This window comes from Vanessa tameamea, chromosome 2, assembly GCF_037043105.1.
Source record: "Vanessa tameamea isolate UH-Manoa-2023 chromosome 2, ilVanTame1 primary haplotype, whole genome shotgun sequence".
NCBI classification, from domain to species: Eukaryota; Metazoa; Arthropoda; class Insecta; order Lepidoptera; family Nymphalidae; genus Vanessa; species Vanessa tameamea.
In genome coordinates, this window is record NC_087310.1 from 5682720 (window position 1) to 5699526 (window position 16807).

At 32.3% G+C, this 16807-nt stretch overlaps 1 protein-coding gene across 2 annotated transcripts; it reads right to left on the reverse strand.

Moving 5' to 3' along the window:
• Positions 1 to 264: 264 nt before the first annotated feature.
• On the reverse strand, positions 265 to 14691 carry LOC113401381 (prolyl endopeptidase). Of its 2 annotated transcripts, none has more exons than XR_003369131.2 (16): positions 14523 to 14691; positions 10577 to 10675; positions 8104 to 8327; positions 7128 to 7315; positions 6252 to 6334; positions 4867 to 5009; positions 3919 to 4078; positions 3517 to 3648; positions 3318 to 3398; positions 2775 to 2960; positions 2562 to 2675; positions 2251 to 2399; positions 1968 to 2175; positions 1244 to 1383; positions 894 to 1084; positions 265 to 532 (listed from the first exon to the last, which is right to left on the reverse strand). XR_003369131.2 is itself a non-coding variant. In XM_026641279.2 (16 exons), the coding sequence occupies exons 1-16, from the start codon at positions 14661 to 14663 to the stop codon at positions 467 to 469; spliced, it is 2310 nt and encodes a 769-aa protein (XP_026497064.2). In that variant the 5' UTR covers positions 14664 to 14691; the 3' UTR covers positions 265 to 466. The 2 variants fall into 2 exon arrangements, 1 of the variants encoding a protein (XP_026497064.2); XM_026641279.2 differs by having other exon boundaries at positions 1963 to 2175.
• Between the last annotated feature and the right edge of the window lie 2116 nt (positions 14692 to 16807).

The following is a 16807-nucleotide window of genomic DNA, read 5'->3' on the forward strand; positions in this document are numbered from 1 at the left end:
GTGTCACTTGAGTCTGCTCTTACAAGCACTTTTGAAGTTTAGCTTTAAAATAAAAGTAAATTTAAAGGGAAACGATAAGGAACGAAAGATTGAGGTTGTACCAAATTCCCTTTCATATTTCTTGTGAAATACTAGTTTTTAAGAATTTATTATAGCATAAAAAAAAGCTGTTTAGTAGTCAGAGAAGTGATGAGCTGAGTCTAATATTATAATATTCAAGTATAACTTAAGGAAATCAATAATATTAGAAGAAAAAATACAACATTCTTAAAAAATAAAAACAATGTTTATTTAATAAAAATAGTAGCAATGTGTAACAATATCACCAGTCTCCTGGTAAAGACCTGAGGTAATCAACTGATTGTGGCTGTGTTTTTTTTTATATTTACATAATACTATTTATTTAAATTCAATTATCTCAATGCAATTAATACTATAAAACTTTCTTCATGTATATGGCAGTCAATCACTTCTCAAAATTAATTCCGAGCGCCTGTGTCATAAAGCACAAGATATCTGTGTGTTCATCGATCTGCAAATAAGAAACATTAATAGACATTTACATTAATTAGTAAGCTGTCGAAGCTCATAATATAGCAACACCGGTTAGGTCTATAAAAGTGTTTAATGGTAACATGTACTGCGTCTTACTAGTGGCTAGCTTGTTAGATTGAAGATTACGAAAACCTGGGCTTAATCCCTCGGTTGAGCCAATAAAAGTTAACTATTGAGGTTTTCTCAGCAGTATTCAGTTCGGATATTTCCAGTGCTTACATTTCTGTATCTCAGAAACTAGTCGGTTCCATGTCTGAACACTCCTATCATAGGACCGGATTAGGAGAGCGAATGGAGTACAGAGATCACATTTGCGGTTGAGCTGGGCTAGTACTCACGATTTTGGCAGTGGGCTTCCCGCCTCCGTGGCCCGCCTTGGTGTCGACGCGCGCCAGCAGCGGGCGGCGCTGCGGGGAGGCGCGCACGGCGTGCTGCAGCGCCGCGATGAACTTGAGCGAGTGCAGCGGCACCACGCGGTCGTCGTGGTCCGCCGTCAGCACCAGTGTGGCCGGGTACTCCGCGCGGCTCACTGCGAATAGTCAACGACCGCTCGTTTGTGCTCGCTGTTATGTTAGTATGGGTCATAGTGACATAACGGGTCGACAACTAGACCAGATGATGAAGCCTGTCCTATGAAGAGTTTAAACGAGCCAATCGTTAATACGATACATAATAAAATCTTAATTACCATTATCCGGCGGCTGTATATTGTGTAAGGGCGAGTACTTGAGCAAGTTGTCGAAATGTGTCTTGTTGTCGGAGCTTCCGTAGTCTGACACCCACGCGTGGCCTATCGTAAACTTTTGGAATCGCAACATGTCCAGGACTCTAAAAAATAGTTTATAATTATATATATCGTAAAATAACATAAAATGTTATTTATTATTGATTTATAATAAAATAAATAAATAATAAAATTAAATTATCGCTTTATATTAGCTAAGACAAGTGAACAGCGAAGCCACTGCAATATCAATAAATATATAAATATGCATGCATGTTTTAAATCGAATATTCTGTAATGACATAAATCTGGCAATCAAACTTTATTGTATTAATATTCGATAATGGCAGCGAGAAATAAACCTTCATAATTTTTTTATGTGTGGTTTAAGAACATCTGTCAATAACTTAAATTAGGTATATAAAGTATTAGTTTTACTTTCAATTTATTCACCTAGCGAGACGACTCTAAATCGCTTATTTACATTGTGCCTTTATTTTTTGGAACAGAGCTGTCCATAAAATTGATTAGACTAATTTCGGCTAAGTTACACGACGAAACTTTAAATTTTGTCTTTACGAACGCCGAAAATTTAATCTTGGACATCGGCGGTTATATGAAATTAGTGTATAAATTCTTTAAGCTAAAAGCACAGGCAGGGCAGACGGGAGGCGACTACTGACCCGACCTGCACGATGGCGGCTCCAAAGAGCGCGGGGCGCTGGTTGATGCAGGCCGCTACCAGCAGCCCGCCGTTGGAGCCTCCCTGCGCCGTCAGCAGCGACGCTCGCGTGTAGCGCTCCGCCACCAGGTACTCGGCCGCCGCCTGGAAGTCGTCGAACACATTCTGCTTGTTGAGGAGGCGCCCCGCGTTGTGCCAGCGCTCGCCGTACTCCCTGGGAGTGCACAAGCAGAGTTCACACGTGTCGCGTCAGGCCGGACGGGAGGGCGAGCCGCGGACGGAGACCTACCCGCCGCCTCGGATGTTGGGGATGGCGACGATGCCGTTGAAGTGCTGCATGAAGACGAGTCGCGTCACGCTGAAGCTGGGTTGCAGGTTGATGTTGAATCCGCCGTAGCCGTACAGCAGCGCCGGACTCGATCCGTCTCGTGGCAGATTCTGCGCAACACCAAATGAAAAATCAATTCGAGAGTCGATTTTATTATAAATATTATTTCACAGATAATAATATTAAAATTAAAATTTGAAAGTAATGAAATGCCCCCTAGTTATCACTTAAGATAATTGCCAAGAAGAAACAGAACATCAGCATATGTATACCTTTTTGGAAACAATGAACATAGGAACTTTGGTGCCGTCTTTGCTGGAGTAGAATATCTGCTTGGCCTCGTATTGCGATGCGTCGAATCCTTTAACTTCAACTTCTCTAAAAACCTGAATAAATACGATGACATTTAATACTCTGCTCTATCGTGTTAAGTGCTATGTAATAATGATAGCCTCAACTTCTAAAATGCAACGACAAGTACTCACAGTAGGTTTGTATGGTTTTTGGCTACTAAAATCGAGATGGTAGATGATGCCAGGCGTCAGGAAAGACATGAAATGATAGAAGATCTCGCCCTGCTGCTTCTTGCCCGAAAAGCCCACTATAGAGCCCACATCCAAGTCAAACACTTGCAACAATTCACCTGATTCTGAATGCAATTGTAAAACACTCTGAAAATAAGTAGAATAAGGATCACGTTAATTTATGTGTAGAGACTCCAATAAGAATATAAGATAACTTTCGAAATATTTATATAGATTTTAATTTATACATTTTTTTTATGTTGTTCTACAATGTATACATTTACATGGCATTTAATGAGATACGTAAATGTAGAGTTCAGTAATGACTGAAGAGCATGATTTTCAAACTATTTAGAGATATATTTTTCAAACCAAAAGTCATCAACATAATCTTACACACAATGTTTTTCTTTTGTCTTTCTCTCTTATTTGATCGATTTATAATTATATTTATCTAAGAATCGATAACTACAATATTGTAACAAAAATATAATATCGTCGTACCTTGACGTCTCGAACGTAGTGAAGTACAAGTTTGTCATTGTCCACTGGGGATGCCCAATCCAAAACGTCTGTGGGATGTTCCTACAAATAAAGATAAACTTCATATAGTGGTACAACAAATATGTTATAATCGGTTAATGTCTCTACGTTTACATAACGTGACGTCATCAAATTAATTTAAGAGAATGCGTATAATTACCGGTACGACTGTTTCCCAGTTCTCTTCGGCAGGGTTGTGTAGGTCGATCTTGATGAGCTTGTAGTTCGGGGCGTTCTTATTTGTACGGAATATACACACTGAGCTATTTTCTGACAGATTGTTCGTCACATACTGTAAAAGAAAAGTACAGATGTGATAGAGGTTGGGAATGTTTTTTTTATTTTTTATTAACGTGCTTCTTTTGTCTACCAATGTCGTATCGTAATCTTATAAAGAGTGAACCAAAACTGTCGATCCTATAGAATAAATCTCAAGAGTTAAAAATGCCTACTTAATATATAAACAAATATTATAAAAGTTTATGCTATTTATTCTACACATTATATGTTTTTGTTTGCAAAAACATGTAGGTTTAATGTTGTTAAACATATTGGTACAAACCTCATAGTCCGCTTCGAACTTGTGCACGATCTGCGTGAGAGGCAGCTTGCCGCTGATGACGGGCGTCTTGCTGAGGTCCGCGAAGAACAGCAGGTTGTCGCGGCAGTCCTTCACGGGACTCACGATGAGGTACCGGCCGCAGTCTGACACCTCGGCGCCGCTGGAAAATGGTTAACTGCCCGTTGGTCTAGTGCCTAGCTTAAACGCTGCTGATCGGAGTTCTGGGATCAAATCGCAAGTCAATAAAAACCTAGCGAGCTATTTTGCCTAGAAGTTCTCAACTGTCGCAAATGGTAAAACAATAATATTGTAACTTTTGTTAAATTAATAATTGTTATATTAAACAAATTACAATCTGACAAATATATCTATAATGCATAGTCTATAATTGACTTGACTCAGATTCAGACTTGAATGTTGGTGGTTAATAATACCATATCTAAGGATAATATTGTATAACAATAAAGTGCTACATGAAACTATTTAGCGTCGTAGGTAAGAATTCCAGGAGGTACAAACAAACCTTTCGTTCACACGACCTTGGGGTTAAAATAATATTAACAACTAAATGTGAATTACGTAAACAATACATAACAGACATGTGCATCGGTCTATATATATTTTAATCTAGCAGCGATACTATTACAGATTAAATATAGTTTAAATTTTATATGTGATTTAGTAACTATGAAGTTTTACTCGCAAAATTAAATGGAATGGTTATATGTACGTATGTATAGTTTTGTATGAATAAAAAAAATAATTATCATAAATAAATGATGGATCTTATGATAGTTTTTAATCAACATACGAGCGTCTCTCTTCGTTCCGCATTCGACTATTGACGTCTCTGTTAATAATATAATAATGTGTTAAGATGTCGCTAACTATCAACTACATCGAAAAGAAGGGATCAGTTCACAGGCCACAGTGCGAATGGTGACTCACATCCTCCAGAGCGGCTCGTGCGGGAACTCGACGACGATGACGTCATCGGACTGCGGCGTGTCGAGGCGGTGGTAGCACAGCTTCTGGTCGCGGTTCACCTCCGTCTCGGAGCCGTCCGTCTTGCCCGTCTGGTCCGGGTAGCGCTGGAATAAAATATGTCAAATATTTAAGTTTTATTTTATGATTATTTTATTTTAGGAACCAGCTTTGCCCATAGATTTCGCACTTATATATACTCACACGTTCATACTTATGTATTACATAGCCTATGTGTACAAATTCGAGCGAATAATGATGTTAATAGTTATCGCTCCTTTCATTAGGATCGTAGCAGAACTAATAAAAATGACTAAACACGCAAATTCTCCTCCTTGATGATATCAATATAAGTAAATAATTTGTAAACATTTTCCTAGATTATCCATGCTCAACAGCAATCGCTATGCCGTAATCATTATACTAATCGCACAAAAACCTAAATTTCATATATGATGTAATAATATAAAAATAATATATGCTTTAAAAACAACAATTACCTTAGTTTTTTATTTATAATTCATGTTACATATGAATGTATAAATAATTAATTATAATTAATAATAATTTACACGTGGTAAGCAAGTATTATTAATATTATAGAGGTAATCATTATATGAGGTATTCATAAAATAGTATGTAGATACTTTTCCTCAAGTTGAATTATCATACAAGTTGACCATAATATTAGAAAATGGTTACAAGGCATCGAGTGTATGGTTATGTCGTCCTTATTGTTTACCGTTTACTAGTTGTGCCCTGAGACTCCGCCTGCGTCAATTTTGTATGCCTGTATCCTCAGTCAGGTTCTATACTAATTCTATTTCAATCTGTTTAGTTGTGACAGTGGAATTACATGCCATATAACATTACATCTTTATAAATATGATTCTAGGTTTATGTACGATTGTATAATGAAAAGATAAACTAAAGTTTCTAGGTACCCGTCCCGTTTTCACGCAGGTAAAGTTGGGTCTATATACAAATTTTAGATTGAAGAACAAAGGAAAAATTAATGTTGTTTCGGAAATTCTCGGCTTTTCTCTACTATAATATGCATGTTTTACACACATAATCCTTTCTCTTGAATCACTGTATTTATTGATTAAAAACGCATTAAAATCTTTTGCATAGTTTATAACATCTAAGCGTACCGACAACAGGAAGCGACTTTGTTTTATACTATGCAGAGAAGTTCCCCCTTTGCTGTCTGTTTGAAAGCAATAAACTCAAATCAAAGTATGTAATTATTGGAGATTAAATTTATGTAAAATTATTTCAATCATATATTTTATTCTACCTCTATGGAACATTAACACTAATGTTTATTCATTTAGCTAAATACATACCGAGTAAAACAATCCCTTATTATCCTTCGACCATGCCATTGACGCAAACTTCACCTTCTTCAACACCTCCGGATAGTCTTTGCCTGTAAAAACATTTATGTTTTGTTAGAAAAAAAGTCCGTTTATTTTAAATAAATACAAAATGTACTGTTATTAAGGAACTATTATTAAGTAACTTCAATGCCCCAGTGAAAATAAAACATGGTCATCGATTCAAATCTGGATAAGCTCAAGTCTATTATTTATGTTTCTCATTTGTCTTGTGCGATGTAGGAAAACCTTGTGAGGAACCTAGACTGACTACCTACATCATAATTAACCTTACATTTATGAATTGACATCGAATACAAAATAACTAATTTGAATAAATATCAACATGTATTCGACCTTTTTAGTATGAAAGTTTCATTATTAAATACAATGATATGACATTGTATAAATATTATATATATATTATTGTAAACGGGCAGCGAAGAACCACACCGACGGTAATAGCAGTTATTTTATTAATCAGAATGATGATTTAAATTTTCAACGTGTTATCCAACATGGGACTCGACATATTAAGCATATGTGCAAATAAGGCTTCCTACATACATTGAAAAAACTGAAGCATTAATACAAAATATTATTATATAGCTTTTTAGTATACAATAATTGATAGAGATACCGAGATGCACAAATTATACTCGATAAGTTTGTAGCTTATTATGTATAAGTTATTTTACATTTTCTGCTATGACAGAAGGTCATAGTGATGCTATTCGATATATAAAACTATTTTATAGTTATAAAAGCGATTTCGTCCGCTTTAGTGATGTGCTTTTTTCCCAGAACCTTGTCGATCGAAGATAATAAAACAATATTTTACCTTACCAGTGACTACGTCCTTCAAGTGTATAGTAATCCAGTCGGAGCCGCTGGCGGAGAGCCCGTACGCGAACGTCAAGCCGTCCTCGGTGAAGCGGTACCCCGACAACGCCACCGTGCCGTCCTCCGAGAGCGTGTTAGGGTCGAGAAAAACTTCGGGCTCCTTGTCCAAGCCTTTTTGCATGTAGAGGACACTAGATACCAAGTTTGAAGGTCAGATCGTGACTATCGTTTCGAGTTTGTTATTTTTATTTATGTCAAACCGGTCACGAACAAAATTAGAATTTATTTGTACAAAACTCTATTATGTAACTATACCTACATATCTTATATTCAAAATGTCGAGAAAGAACTCCGAACTGGTTCTCCTCAGGTAAAACTTAGCACTAAAATATTTTAGGAGTCGAAAACAAAAAACGCTCAATGTCAAGATGCATTTTTTGTAGTTGTTTATTATTATAATTAGTGTGTATTTTTTTTATTATGTTATAAAAGCACTTGTATGGGTTACTTGCGCTCTACGTTAATAATCAATTGAAATAGAAGCCTTTAGCTGCGTAATAGCGACGTCAACGTACAATCGCATTATATACTTAAATATCTACTTGACGGTAGGGCTTTGTGCAAGCCCGTCTAGGTAGGTACCACCCACACATGTTCTACCGTTAAGTACTAATACTTAATATTGTTGTGTTCCGGTTTAACAACATTTATGTAATACCAATATTTATGTAGGTTCCGTCAGAGTAGGATTCAACTCAATTCAAAGTTTCAACAAATGATTGACGTAAGAGTTGTCTTAAGGGAATATCTGTTAAGTGTATCTATTTATACAATAAGGCATAAAAAATCAATCTATGGTGGGAACCGATTCATTAGCAGACATTTCCCAGAATGGTCGCCAAACCCAAACTTTTTAATGCAGTTTTTTTAACACACCCGTGAAAGATGATGTCTATTCCAAAGAAACTACTGTACTCACTTTTGGTTTTGCAGGCCAGTGTTTTTAAAAAAGAAGTAACGGTCGCCTCGTTTGAAAGGACAAGAGTACTTCGGATAGTTCCACAGCTCTGTTAGTCGGTTATGGATATCCTTTTTCACCGGACACGAGTCGAGGAAAGGACGGGTAATATTGTTTTCTGCCTCGATGAACGCTTTCGTCTCCTCCGCGTCTGGATCTTCGAGCCAACGATATGGATCGGCTATCTGATAATGAGATATATATTATTAATTTATATACTTATCATGGCAATGACACTTTTATTAATCGAAATGAACTGTTCGTATTTATATAAACAAAAATGAAACTAATTTCAAGTACTAATTTCAATGACAAGAGATACTAAGTTTACTTAATAATTCTGTATTAATTTAAGTCTAACTTTGCCCATCCGCTACGCTAAGCGTAAATTAAAATACATAACGGTTTTATAGCAAGTTTTATTAGAATTCATGCGGTCCTTCGATCGTGAGCAGAGAAATAAATGTCGAAGCGTAAATGTAGGAAGCGAAGAGAATAGATGCATGTGTACACGTAATACACATTTCATTCATAATTAACAGACGTTTAATATTTTTAATATAATATAAAGTAAAAGCAAAACAGTTTCAAAATATTGGGCAAATTTTATTAAAGTATAGTCAGTATAACCTCAACCCTGGTCCATTTGACATTGAATAAAAAAAAAAAAACAAGTTTCCAATAGACTAGGGGTCAGTGCACGTATACTTATTCAGTTATAATTACAATCAATTTATATTTTCTTTATAAGCGTACAAGGCTATAGAAACTTGTAGCTTCGATTGTCATGTAAAATATAATGAACAAGTTGTACCTGTTTTGAATATAAATGGCATTACTATAACAACATATTGTTTTGATTTATTGAGTTCTATGTCGTTTATTGTGAAACAAATAGATTTTATTCGCCGTCTTAAGTTATTTTTATAATAATTCTATTGTTAAGGCAATCCTTATTATATATAAACAAAAGCAAGATTAGTCACATCAATAGTTTCAGAGAGTGGCCACGAAGCGTGTTGTACAAATTTTGAAATAGTATTCGTTGTAAACGGAAAAAAAGTACTGCAATTTTGTCAAATTTATATATTAAAGATGCACTGGAAATATATTATAAACAAAAAAAAGCGAATATTGACAAAATAATGTCAAACTTACAAAAATACATAGGTACAAAAATTGAATTTAATTGGTGAAAATTTATTGTTTATACTTCAATAAATATAAAATAATTTAATTTCTAAGATGTTTTCTCAGCTTCTAATATATGTACTTATGAAACGGTAGGTATATTCATTTTTCGATTAAGAATAAAAAATAGACAAGTCAATAAAGGAGCCAAATAATAAAAAAAGATAAAACCAGCAAAACAAGGTTTTTTTATTTACTTTGATTCTTGAGCCATAATTTGCTCGTTTCTTTTCTTAAAATCTTAGAGCAGTATAACAAGAAGAATATTTTTTTTATAACAGCAGAGGTCACTGAACCTATAGCCGTCACTCGTATCACAACTTCGTGTCTTGTACATTTTCTAAGCTTTGTTATAATAATTTGTCTCTTTGCATTTTCCGATCATTATTTTAATTATTATTTAATAATTCAAACCAAGAAAGTTAATTATATTCTGTTCAGACAAAATTCGAAGTACCTACGCAAATTGAGAAAATCTATGCATCTAATTTGTATAACTTGATGCAATAATTACATCGCTTTAATATTGTTTTTGTTTTATGCTTAGCTTATTAAGCTAAGTAAAACTTCCTTTAAAATGAGCTGACGTTGAATGGTGAAACGTTTACGCCTCGTCAACGTATGTTCTTATTTAAGTTATAAATAACTGAGTGTGTAAAATACATCTAGAAGTAATATTGATATTACATACATTGCTATCAAGCGATGTAATGTAGGAATGCCTATACTCAAGTAGAAGGCGTCAAGTACGTGACTTTACTTACGATTAAATTATAGCTCGTCAATAATAATTAACAATCAGCTACTTGTGATCGTGTTTAAATGTACTTCTGAATTTGTAGAAATTGTCACATAAAGACGTTATAAAATTACGTTAGTAAATTAATGTTTTTTTAATTGACATGCCATGTCATTACATTGCCACGTGAGGGTCATACATTTAAATATTAAAACTAAAATTATATTATATTTATATATTAATAAGTCATTTTAAACAATAAACACACAAAACACTGTTATTTTATAACATATATGTAAAAACAAACGAAGAGAATCGCTAATGATAATATTTTAGAAGATTAAACTCTAAAAAATAGGTCAAAAATAATTGATAACTCTTGAAATGTAATTTATAATGAAATATCAACATCTTCATTATATTTAGTCTTTATATAAATTATTACTTTAATTACTCAAAGAGTAAACAATAAAAAGTGAATGTTAACAAAATGGTATTTTTTACCTTGGTTCCATGGTAATCATCAACCACTGTTTCATCCCTCCGCGCCTCTGGGTAGTCGAAGACCATGTTCCACGGAGCGGCGTATTTGGTTGCGCTGCACTGCAACAATGCACACATTAGAACGGCAACATAATTGGCACGCATTCTGAATCCTGCACCCACAGTCACTGGGCACAAACTGAACGGTTTGATGCCCATGCTCGTCTTATATTAGACAAAACGCACCGAGAAACTCTGCGTAAAGCCAACCGAGCCGGTTTCAAATAAATTTGAAATATTTTGATCGATATTATGTTTCATCTAAACATAACAGTCACGGTTTATTACTTTTGATTGCCAGAGTCAGATATGATAATTAAAAAACAACAATAGAGTTTTTATGCATTAACATAATACATACAAATAAATCGCGTATTTTTTAAGCAAAAATTTGCTTCAAATATATTTTAAGTATTATTTTATAACAATAGAAAAGAGAAGTCGGAACGTTCTTTGATTATAAGCCGATTACAACTGAGTACAATTACATTATTATTGTAGCGAGGATCTTATTTTATTGTAGAGGGCCTGGAAAACCTTCAAGTTTGTAAAATAATAAAGTTGTAGTAATAGTAAGTAGGTATTGTAAAATCACAACTCAAATATTTCAGTGACAAAAAAATTTTGAATTTTACTATTGTTTATACTTTTTAAATTTTGTGTAGGTGGTCAGTTAAACTACCTAATAAATGCGTGGTATCGGGTCATGAACAAACAATAATACAATTAAATTGAGAACCTCCTTTTTTGAAGTCGGTTAAAATATATTATCATCAGAAAATGACATTTTTGTGGTTAATAAAGTTTAATAATTAAATAGGTTAAAATAAATACATAAATACTTCCAATCAAACGTCTTAGCGGCGCTGTACCTGTACCCAGGAGAAGTTTACGTAGAAAATAGATATGTGTATGTGTGAGTGTAGCACACGACGAGCGCTACGTCCTCCCTTTGTGAGCGCTCGGCGTGGTATTCCAATTCGGGCGCTGCGTTTCAATGTGAATAGATATATATTTTTAAATAAATAAATTGTAATAAATCGTAATTTAAAAAAATATATATGTTTTCAGTAATAAAATACTTAAAACAACTAACAAACAAAAATAATATAACTAATATTATTTTAATAACTTTATAATTGCATAAGTATTTATTCGGTTAACGTATGTAGTGTTGTAGAAATAACATGAAGTTTAAAGCTTAATATTGTGCATTTAGCCTGGTTTTCATTCCTTTTTCCTCAATAAATTATATAGGAATACACTTTTTTTTATCAATACATTCTAGAGGGAGCCATTTTCTCGTTTATGTAGTGTTTACAGAAATAACTTACAACTCACTTTTATGGGTGAAACAGTGTTCAATTTACATCGAAATACATTTTTGAAAAAAAAACAAAAACATTTTATAACAAATAATTTGTCAAATATCAATAATGTTTATTTAGGATTATTATTAAAGATTCTATTTAAAAAAGATTAAACTTTTGTACGTTATTTTTTATTTAAGTAATTGATAAATATTTGGCTCACAAGCCCTTTAAAAAGTCAGTCTTGGGCCACACGAAAGGAATTACTAAAATAAGAAAAATACTTCCGAATTATCCTATATATTTTCGACTAAGATAGGACTTTGTCGAAAACATTGTGGTTATTTTTGGTTTTATTACAGAAGAGTATATTTATGTTTATTTATCGTTATATTTAAGCTAGTATGTTTAGTGTGTATTTGCTTGTTATTGCTGTTTTACTATTTATTTAAATCAAGGTATTGTAATCAATTGAAATGACACTACGCCATCAGTCGTTTTTTTTTTCAGTTTTTAAAACGCATTTTAAATGTGAGAGATTTTTTTATATAACGTACCAGTGGTAGGGTTCCGTACAGACCAGAATGGGTACCATTAACTCACTAGTTATATAATCGTAATGCTGTTTTTTGTGTCCCATTTTTATTCTTAAGCTTACTCACTGTAAGCTAGTATAACTACAACCACCAGAAACAAACTATAGATGTCTTGAATGGCGAAGCATTGAAGGTGTGAGAAGTGGTTTATGTTGATTGCAATGTCTATGGGCCAAGGTGACAAACACATATGTCTGCCTAAAATAAATTTATAAAGCAATAATCAGTTATACTGTATGAGTCTCGAAATTATTATAACATAAGGAATGTTCTGTCATAGTTTCCTTATTGTTTACGAGAAATTATAGTTTTAATGCATTATTACTCCTCGAGAAAGCATAAAAAAGCAAAATTTAGGATAGCCAATTATTCCTGTAAGGCGTTGTATGCGGAATTTCTCACGTTTCGGTGTTTGGACCAGTCCTAGGGAATTTCGTTATGACCGTTTCCTGTGTGAGCCACACATGACGCTTCATCAAGGCGCTATGATTATGCAGTCTGACAGCCTTATATGGGTGAAGACCTTTTTACAAAGGCTGCTGTGGACCATAGCAGGAAAACTATACTGCATAGTTAAGTATTATATATATATAATATTAATTACACATACAACAGAATTAGTTGCTTTGAAAATTTTTAAGACTTTATTACTTTTTTGATTCCAAAATATTATTTAAATTTCAAAACAATATCAATCTAATTAAATTCCATTACAATACATTTTATGCATCTGAATATTACAGCACATTGTATTATTATCTAAAACCAATACATAATACGGCCTCAAAAAAACATACTCTCATGTTCAACATTGAATATATATCAATTTGAATATAGAAATTTATAATAATGAATACTGAAGTAATGAAATTAATAATTTAATTTTATATTGAATAAGCAGTTATAAAAAAAACATTGATTTGCCGTTCAAAATCCCCTGCAAAGGTAACTTACGTTATAAAATCCTTTTTTTACTCTTTTTTAAAGACCGGCAAGTGCCGGCAAATTGGCCAACAGATAGTAAGGGGTCACTAGTGTCCTTAGAGATTCACACTATAAGAATTTTTTACCATTCCTTACAATACTAATGCGCAGTAACACTGGGTGCCAGTGTACACACAACAATATGAACTATAGCTGTTTGGCAGTAGAAAATATGATGAGTGGGTGGTATCTACCCAGACATTCTTACATTGCTACCACCAAGAGAATACTAAATTAATTTCCATACTAATATTATGTTTTAAATATTTAGTTTTACTTATATAATAGAGCAGAGATTGATTGCTTTCACGAAAGTCATTAAAATATATTTCTATAAATTATTTTAAAATGCTATTAAGTTGTTCTTATAAATACCAGTGAACCTTATGTATTGTACACAATATTTACAATACATACAAGATAAGAACAGATACACACATCAAACACAATAAACACTTCTTTAGATTACACACTGATTAGACATATTTGTAATTCTATAATAATTTTTTTAGAATTTATGTAGCTATTAAAAATAAATAATGATTTGAAATTTTCCTTAAGCACTATAATAAAAAAATTTTAGCAACATTCATTTAGTTCTTCACAGTCACACTTATTTATATGCATACCAAAAAATATATTAAAGAATAAATATTACAAATATATTGAGTAAAGTAAATAATTTCAAGATTATTAGGTTGATTAATTTATAGGTATTATATACTACAATAAATTAATAAATGAAAGCATATATTATTTTTATATATTATATAAAAATCCAATAGAATCTCATATGGGGGTAGTGACAGTTTTTGTAACCAAAATTGTAATTGCTTTAATACTAATAAGTATAGTATGTCAAGCCATAACTTTGTTATTACGTTAATAAAGTTTTATTATCACTTGACTTAAATTGATAAGAGACTAATAACTTTAAACGCTTCAGTTTAAATAATACAGTACAATATGCAGCTAAAAATTTCTTATAAGATTAATTCTAAATTTAAAAAAACTTACCAATCTATTTTTGACTGAAGTAAATAGAGTATTATTTAAATTCGTTATAAGTTTATTATGAGGCAAGGTAAATAGTGCAAAATTCGCGGAAAATCGGCGATGATAAGCCAAAAAGCGACGCACCACCATACAATTTGACATTTTCTATTTTCTTGCCATGTATAAAATTTTGTCATTTGTCAGCGAATTGAAGTTGAAATTTAAGACAATTTGTTACAAACTTATCAAATGCTAGCTATTGAACTTCATTGAATAATTCCATCATAGTGCTCAGAATCTTTAAACATATTGAAGAAAGGTACAATAAATATTTAAGACCATGTGGCGTGTATTTTATGCATATTGTACAATACAACATTATTTTTATAGCTTGTAACATGTATGAATAAATGTATCATGTCTTTCACTGGCATAATAACTTGTATTATATTAATCTACAGTAACTATCGATGAGTGTTACATAACTATCGATAGGTGTCCTCGAAAACTAGTTAGGATATCGATAGTATTATCGATAGTATCGTTTTGATCAATACTATCGATACTATTGATAGTATCGAGAGCTCTCTGTGAGCAAAACTATTGATATACTGTGATACTATTGATAGTATCGATGGTTTTGGACTATTGAAAGCCAGTGAATGAATTTTGAGAAAAGCATCATTACGAAGTCAAAGTAATGTTCCTTGAATTAATTGAATGAATTATTCTCGATAATGTTCCTTGAATCGAGGCCCTGTTTTGTCTTTGGACATCGACGGTCGTATGTATGTAAATATGTAAATTCTACATTTCTACAAGAATAAATAATTTTTAAGCATGAGGGTATACTTTAATGTTTTTTCATATATCGAAGAATAATAACATTGACAGCAGCAACAGTTTACTTATATTGGTTAACTTAATCAGTACCACAGATTTAAACTTTTTTCCATGTACAAAATGAGTTACTTTATATACTCTTTACTGGCGCAAATTTTATTATAATTATTAAAATATAGTGTTGTTAACTGTGTCACTAAGTAAGACAATTAATAACACTATATATATTAAGATACAAGAACAAGACTCTATATATAAGAATAAGATACTTCACTATATATATATATATATATAAGAGTAAGATAAGTCTTCAGCAAATAATACTATCGATATAACATAACTGGCTATCGATAGTTTCCCATGAACTATTAAAAATTTCCACATTTCAGTGTAAATTGAACGCTGTTTCATCCATAAAAATGAGTTGTAAGTTATTTCTGTAAGCATTTCGTAAATGACCAGATTGCCTTTTCTAGAATGTATTGATAATAAAATGTAATCTTATATTATTTTGAGAAAAAAGGATTGAAAACTAGGGTAAATATCGAACTGTATAAATAGTTATGCAATTATAAAGTTAAAGTTACGATTAATTATAATTTATTATTTTTTTCAAAATTACCTATCAACATTGAAAAGCAACTCGCAAATTGGCATACCGCGCCGAGCGCTAACAAAAGGACCATGTATCGCTTTGATGACGAAGACGATGATGATGAAGACGTTTTGATCTGAAGTATCTACTTATGTATTTATTTTAACTTATATTAAATTTTATCATCTTTAAAAAATAACGATATTTTATTGATGACAATACATTTTAACGACTTTAATAAAAGGAAGTTCTCAGTGCAATTGAAATTGTATTATTGTTTGTTCAGAACGCATAAATTTGGTACGCTAACTTACCAGTTACCACCTACCTTTAATTACGAAAGGCTTTAGTATCTTTAATTTATGGAATGATAATTTAGTTTTTACTATTTATATTTGAACTGTGTGTATATCCAATATATTATAATTGTTTCAATAATTTATTACTATTCGTATTTTTATTTTCTATACAATTGAAACAATAATCTAATAGCATTACGACTGTAGTACTTGTGCGTATACATGCAGCGAGCTTAAAAAGGACAAACTGAGAAGCGGCAATAAGCGCTTTTAAATAATGCTAAATTATGCAACATTTATGTCTATCTATTTATAACAAAATCTGTACATCTTATATTCGACATAGCAGGTATTTTAAGAAAAATAGTTTACTGCTTTCATTATGAAACTACAAAAAATTATCGCCGCTAACACTTTATATTAGAGGCAGCAATTATCTTCAATTATAATTGCAAAAGTGCATAAGAGAAGTGTAGTCAAAAATAATAATGATTACTATTTTCAACAGTTATTGGTATATTTAACAGTATATATAAAATTAAAAGGAAAAAAATGAAAGATCATATAAG

Excerpts from the sequence above, each read along its gene's own strand:
- LOC113401381 (XM_026641279.2), bottom strand. The coding sequence starts at position 14,663 with ATGTCAAATTGTATGGTGGTGCGTCGCTTTTTGGCTTATCATCGCCGA. Across the intron at positions 5,010-6,251 it reads ATAAGGGATTGTTTTACTCG|CGCTACCCGGACCAGACGGG; the intron begins GTATGTATTTAG and ends ATTTTATTCCAG. Across the intron at positions 1,085-1,243 it reads TATACAGCCGCCGGATAATG|TGAGCCGCGCGGAGTACCCG; the intron begins GTAATTAAGATT and ends GACTATTCGCAG.